This window comes from Platichthys flesus, chromosome 15 (genome assembly GCF_949316205.1).
Source record: "Platichthys flesus chromosome 15, fPlaFle2.1, whole genome shotgun sequence".
Taxonomy (NCBI): domain Eukaryota; kingdom Metazoa; phylum Chordata; class Actinopteri; order Pleuronectiformes; family Pleuronectidae; genus Platichthys; species Platichthys flesus.
This window is the reverse complement of record NC_084959.1, coordinates 8,290,304-8,297,112: the sequence shown is the minus strand read 5'-3', so window position 1 is coordinate 8,297,112 and position 6,809 is coordinate 8,290,304. Positions and strand designations below refer to the sequence as shown.

Below are 6,809 nucleotides of genomic sequence, written 5' to 3'. Positions count from 1 at the left end.
TCTCTTCTATGGTCACACAAAGCTGTGGTTACATTATTTACGTGCCTAAATTGCATGTTACATGCGTATAATACACACAGTATGTATTTATATGTGTTCCCTAGGAGTCACACGTTCAGAGTGCACCTAGCCTCACCTCAGATTTGGAAAATGGTTGAGCTGGGCCTGACTTTGTTTATCGATGTGTTGTCAATACAGGCTGTAGCTGTACCGGTGCCAGATGGGTTGTGTTCTCCAAATACCACAATTAAATGCATGCCAGCTGTTATCATGATTAGATTTGGCAGGTTATAGGTTTGATGAATGGATTGACATACTTGCCAAGTTTTTTTATACCTTCTCTTATTAGATATAGCTCTCATAACACGGCCTCATTTATGCTGCCATTTTCAAAGATTTGATATATGGACCTGTAGCTGGATCTTTGATTTAAAGAACCTTTTTTTGTTGACAATAAGATCAAGTATGGTGTTAAATAAGGAAAGAAAGAGGAGGTGGACAACCTGACAGAGCCGAGTTAAGACAGACCTATAATGGTGCATACAATACCAAGGCAGCAGTCCCCTCATATTCAATCAAGCTGCATCAAGTTTCAAACACTCATAGTTATTAATTCCTTAAAGGTCCCAGTTTTTTTTCCATCAAGATCCATGAATTATTCCCCTAGAAAATGGTGTATATTTAAAAAATGTAAAACAAATTCCTGGAAGTGCCTGTTGATCTGGATCATCACCAGAACTTAATGGATTCTTCTACCAAGTTTCAAGGAAATCTTTTCTGTGCAATCGTGCTGCCAAAGAAACCAACCAACATGGCAGAGGTAATGAAAAGAGGAAAAGATGCAAGTGAGTGATGGACAAAGGATTAGGAGGAAGATGAAAGTCAAAGAATGAAGAAGAATAAAAGCAGAGATGCTGGAAAAACAAAATGCATCAGAAAGAAAAACACATGACTAATAAACTTAGCAAGAATAACAAAGCGCAAAGATGAAGAGGGAGGAAAGAAGGAAACGTGCCAATGACAGCCGGGCCAAGAACGAGTTCTGTGGATAATGACTGACAAGGTGCCTGCAGGGCCTGCGGGCACAGCCAGGCAGAGAGAGAGAGAGAGAACGAGGGAGAGAGGGAGAGAGGGGTGGAGGAGGATAGAGGTGGGGATCCTGAAAAGAGCTGCAAAAAAAGAAAAGAAAAAGAAGGCAACAGTTTCTCCCCTGAGGAGTCAGCTCTTTCATCTGGCCGCTCACTGGCGCCTACACAAACCTCTCATTGTCTGTGAAATAACCCCACTTTAATAAGGCAGCAGTAGCAGTGTCCTGGGAAATGAGTCCTGCTGCACAGTCCCACATAGCTGCTCGGGCCTGCTGACTAAAACCCCTGCAAAGAATATCGGGCATTTACTGTACATAAATCTTTCCTCGGGGGTGTTTGAAGAAAAAAAACATGTGTGTTTCTTCTGTGAAGTTCTCATGTAAGACTGATTCAGTGAGTTTCAAGGAAAGTAAATCAAAAAGCAGCTTGTACTTGAGGGAGGGCTGGGTGTAAGAGTTGTGCACGGCTGCAGGCTGTGCATGAAGGAAGCACTTGTACCACTTAGACAGTCAGAGATGGTGATTGCAGATCAGACCTTGTGATATCAAGTGGCGATTCATTATCACTCGGAGAGAGAACCGCAGTAATACAAATCGTCTCGGTGCTAAACAAGAGCAATTAGGCCACAGATGAGAAGTGACTTTATAAATGAGCGTGACCGCCGGAAAGAATTACACATCCTTTCAACTCTAAATATTTCTTCCACAATCAAAGGGCCTGTTTCTTCAGATAAAACTGCTGGAACAAGTGTAATAGTCTCTGTCAGGAGTGGGGCAATTTCACCCGACATACAGTAGCGTGAAAGTGTCCATGGAAAAATCCCAATGACTTAGATCATGAGAATCACAAAGAGTTACTTCATGTTTAATATGCGCAGAGAATGGGCCTGAATCATAGGACGAGAGGATGAATGAGTCCACTACAGATATGAACAGAGGCATGTGAACGACTCATCCAGTTCGTGTCCAGACACCAGCTGGACCGAGCTGGGGATTTCAAAAACAAACAAACAACTAAATGTGTAATTTGCTGAGGTAATATACCCTGTAATCTGAGCGTGACACCCTTCTGTTAATGCCGGACTGACACAGCACCCAGCAGGGTTGTGAGTAACCACTGGAAAGTCCCTGCAGAGGGAAGAACAAACGAGTCGGAGAGAGGGATGGAGAAGAAAAGGGATCAGTGTTTCACTACGGAGTAATACTCCATTATTATCCGCATGGGGCCCATGTTTACACACGCTGTCTCATGAGGTTAGAGTTAAAACTAATAAATGACTGAAGCTTAACATGTGATAATGTTGTGGCCTAACTTTTATTGTTGCAGCCTATTTACATCGACTTAATGAAATCAAGGCGACCTGAGGGCAACCGGTTTCTTCAAGTTTTCACAGAATCGTGGTTAACTGATTCAAAGCTCCTCATGACACATCAATGTTCATGTTACACATCTGGATTTTCCTCTTTTACCTGTCTAAGATCTGCCTTATCCACGTCACTGTCTCCAAAGGACTGTTGCAGCTTTCATGTGCTCCATGCAGCCTTACAAATCACACAATAAAAAAAAACATGTACACTAAAGAAATTTGGGCGAAAAAATAATGTAACAATGATATAATTACTACTAATTGTGAACATATAATGCTTCTGCTTCTGCACTAGCCCAAAACAAAACAAGCATCTTCTGTTTCCCACTGACCCTGAAGGCAACATTTGCCCACTCATGAACATGTCTGGGCTGCAGTGATTGGTCAGAGTTGCTTCGTGTGAACGTGATGCGTCTTCATCCTCCCACATAGTTGTGGTCCTTGACAGCTCCACAACACTGCGCTCTCTGCCGGAGCGACTGTCACCTGAGGCTGCAACTTTTTGGAGTTCACTCGTTTCTTTCTTTTTTATATCTGGATGAGACCTGGAGGAGAAATGGCCTCTCAGGGGACTTTTAACGACTTGGAGTGTATTTCGTCCGAGGAGGACAGCAACCGCGCCGCCTCGGTGGAAGGGACGCGAGAGGAGAAGACGTCTCCAGCGGTGCGTCGGCATCATCCGTTCAGCGTGGAGGCGCTCATGTCCGGGAGGACGACGCACGGCCGCGGCGGTAGACCGGAGGGAGGCTCGGTGGCGGTGTCCCCCGCCGCGTTGCACTCCCTGTACCTGTGCCGGGAGCCCTGCAGTCCTCCCGAGGGAAACCGAAAGAGCTTCACCGTGGCGCCCCCGTCGCCGGTGAAGTCCGAGGCGTCGGAGTCCGAGGACTGCGCGCCCTGGGTCACCAGCAGCGCGTTTCCCACACAGCCTCGTAAGTTGGTGCCACAGCTTTTACGCACGAAACGTGTTTCATTCTGTGCGATGTGCGTCATTCATTCCTCTAGAGAGAGGTTTTTTATTTTTCTTGCTGAACAATGCTTTGTATCCTGAAGCCAAAGTCTCCGAGTTGCCCCTTGAAGTTTGAAGAAGTAAACTAATTGGCTGACTATGGATGGGACAGATTATTATTGTTCTCACTGAGATGTATTGTTCACTGGCTGTGCTGCCATATAATGTTTCCTGTTAGAGAGAAAGCAGGAAGTTGTGCTGAGTGAACCACTTATCTGCTCTAAATGGGTCAGATGTTAATTATGTTGGAGATTAATGTGGGAGGAAGTAATTCAAACATATTAAAGACATGTGGCCTTTTATTGAGATGTGGCCCAATAGATAACAGTGCTGGCTGACATCAAACCATCAACAACTGATTTATGATAGAGTAAATCCAACTGGTCATTTGATCAGTCTTTTGTTTCTTCCTTGTAAAGTACTATGTCACATTGTTGAGATAAGTGCTGTGTACATGAAGTTGATTATAGTATTGTAGTTGCAAGCAGGACGCCCAAAAGCCACAATAAATCAACAGAGCCTCATGGAAGTGATTTGCAAATGTAAAGTCCTGAGTCTAAAAATCTCCCCTGTTTTCTTCTTGCAGGTCACATCAGTCCTTCCTGCCAGTTGAGGAAACACAAGAACAACCGAAAGCCCCGCACTCCGTTCACCACATCGCAGCTCCTGGCCCTGGAGAGGAAGTTCCGGCAGAAGCAGTACCTGTCCATCGCCGAACGCGCCGAGTTCTCCTCCTCTTTGACCCTGACGGAGACCCAGGTGAAGATCTGGTTCCAAAACCGCCGTGCCAAAGCCAAGAGGCTCCAGGAGGCCGAGCTGGAAAAGCACAAGATGGCAACCGACGCCAAGACGGCTGCGCTGGCGGCTGCCGCTGCCGGAGGTTTGCACCCTGGCTTTACGTTACCGTTAACCCTGGGCGCCATGTCACTGTACGGACAGTCTTACTCTGCCTATCACCATCACCACCACCATCACAGACCCATGCTGCCAATCTCACCTTTAGGACTGTACGCCACTCCGCTGGGCTACAGCATGTACCACCTATCATAAAAATGGAAATATCTCCGACTGTGGTGAAATGTGTTTCAGTGCATTTCCAAGGATTCCCTGAAAAATGGACATTTGAAAAAACAATGTTTGTATTATATCTGCCGCACAAGGAGTGCTTCCATCAACTTTACGAGCACTTTGCCTCAAATTAGAAAATCTCATTCTTAAATCAAAGATTGAAAAAGTTTCTTCTTGCCTCTTTGGATTGTCTGTTTACATGACCTGTCTGTAGAAGGAGCAGGGGTGTCACTGTCCAGCTGTTCATCCGCTTCACTTGTCTACTTCTGCAGTAAGTGAGCTTGGTGAGCACCTGCACCGGGCACAGTAACAGAGACTACCACTTTTCACCAAAGCCTTTTTTTATAAAACTCACCAGACTCAGTGCCTTGTTTTGAAAAGAGCCTTAATATCGAGACACTTTGTTTTCGTTCGTGGCTGAATGAGTGTTTCAGCAACTCAGGCCAAAATAAAACATATCACTGAACTGTCTTTTATATTTCCAGTTCCACAAACGTGTGTCTGCTGCCTTGAAAAGAAAATCTTCAATTTCAGGTTTGTGGCGTCGTGAAGACAACAAGGTTCAACCCTCGCTTAACTCATCTGGAGGACGACTTATTCTCTCACATAGCAATAAAAACATCTTCAACTCTACTCATTCCTTTATAAAGCACAGACATATTTATTCTCTTTGAACTACAGGGCTGGAAAATGCATGTATGCCTAATGTTGTGTATTTATGATGTAATATGGTACAGAGACCAAAAGTGTATTTATATTGTTCTTCCTCCTGAGCGTCCCTTTGACAGGGCCTGCCTCGTGCTATGCAGTTTTTTTGTTTTCACACCAGTGTCTTACGATGGAAATGAACAAAAAACAATTAAAGCTTTTCAGACTGTTTCCTTTAAATAAATGAGTTATGTATTATATGTGAACATGTGCAGTTAGATTTAACAGACGGCTGATTTTCCTCTCGTTCAGCTCTGTGCAGATACAGCAGCTCTCAGTGTATACGTGTGGGCTGAAGTGTGTGTGTGTGTGTGTGTGTGTGTGTTTGTGTGTGCGGTTTGTGCTTCCCATCAGAAAGTGGTCAGTTCAGGGCAATGTTTGACAAACCATAAACGAGATCCATAAATTACCTCACCGACAGTTCCCGTAATTACCGAGCTGTCGTTTACCATTCTGGTCGAACCTCTTTTTTTTTTTCCTGTGTTACACTTCTATAATGATGCTTTGTTTACACAGACATACCTTCTGTCGTCTCCCTGACAGTCATTATCACTGTATTTATAACACTGAGCTGATCGGGTTTCATGAGCATGAGAACTCAGCAGCAGCATTTATCTCTATAATAGATTGGTGGTTAGACCAATGGGGATGTGCAGTGACGTTAATGTCTATCTTCTTAATTTCTTGTTCTTTTAAACCACACCGCAGTAGGGCTGGAGATATGGACAGATTTTAATATCGGTTGATAGAAAATGATCACATTATTCTTAAAAGTTTAAAGTCATTTTTGTTGTGCTTTCACACTCTTCTTACTGAGCAGAAAATGACAAACTTGCAACATACTATTGCTTTAAAAGAAAAATATATCATGACAATTATTGATATAGTTTTTTCACCCTATCCCCCCCTACTAACAGTAACATTCACTGTTAATTAACTTGTAATAATCAATAACAATCTTTAAATCAGCCTGGGACAGAGGTGTTAATTAGCTTTATTTTCCATTCTCTTGCTTCTCTCGTGTTGGAGGCAATGCTCGCTCATTTGTTCCTGCTCTTATCCCCCGAGTCGTGTTCTTCCTGCCTCATCAAACTTTACATCAATGACCTCTGTTGACTATAGGTTAGAATGAGTGGGATCCAGCGGACCACTCCGGATTAGCGGGGCCGCAGGGGCGAGCGCGGTGCCATGTGGGGACGCTCAAAAGGTGCCTGGTGCCCGGCTGCAATTACAAGAGCGGCTTACAACTTCCGTGTGACTTTGATGTGACGAGGAAATCGTTTATGGGCAGCAGCGTATTTACGAGGCTTCCCCCTTTAATCAGAACGAGGCCCAGGGAGCAGGGAGGCGACAGGGAGCAGCTCACATTGACAAGCAATCGGCCTAATGAAGTGCAAATTGGCAGGAGGGGCCTTTGGTTGGGAAACGTCCAGTTTGTGCTACTCGCTGGCGGGTTGTCCGATAAATCCTCAGTCTTTTTGCTTTGGGGGTGGGGGGCGGGGTATCACCACTGGGGATCTGTATTTGTGATAGTCTCTATTGATGTGACAGGGCTCGTTTGTCATGTTGTTGT

At 44.5% G+C, this 6,809-nt stretch overlaps 1 protein-coding gene across 1 annotated transcript; it reads left to right on the top strand.

Annotated features, from left to right (window-relative positions):
* The first annotated feature begins 2,905 nt into the window (after positions 1-2,905).
* On the top strand, positions 2,906-5,290 carry msx2b (muscle segment homeobox 2b). Its single transcript, XM_062406361.1, has 2 exons — positions 2,906-3,383; positions 4,047-5,290. Exons 1-2 carry the CDS (start codon positions 2,993-2,995, stop codon positions 4,508-4,510), a joined length of 855 nt encoding a protein of 284 aa, XP_062262345.1. The 5' UTR covers positions 2,906-2,992; the 3' UTR covers positions 4,511-5,290.
* The last annotated feature ends 1,519 nt before the right edge of the window (positions 5,291-6,809 follow it).

What these genes read in the sequence shown, in the direction of transcription:
- msx2b (XM_062406361.1), top strand. Translation starts at nt 2,993, where the DNA reads ATGAGACCTGGAGGAGAAATGGCCTCTCAGGGGACTTTTAACGACTTG. An exon ending in CGCGTTTCCCACACAGCCTC is followed by an intron (nt 3,384 to 4,046) that starts GTAAGTTGGTGC and finishes TTCTTCTTGCAG; the next exon opens with GTCACATCAGTCCTTCCTGC.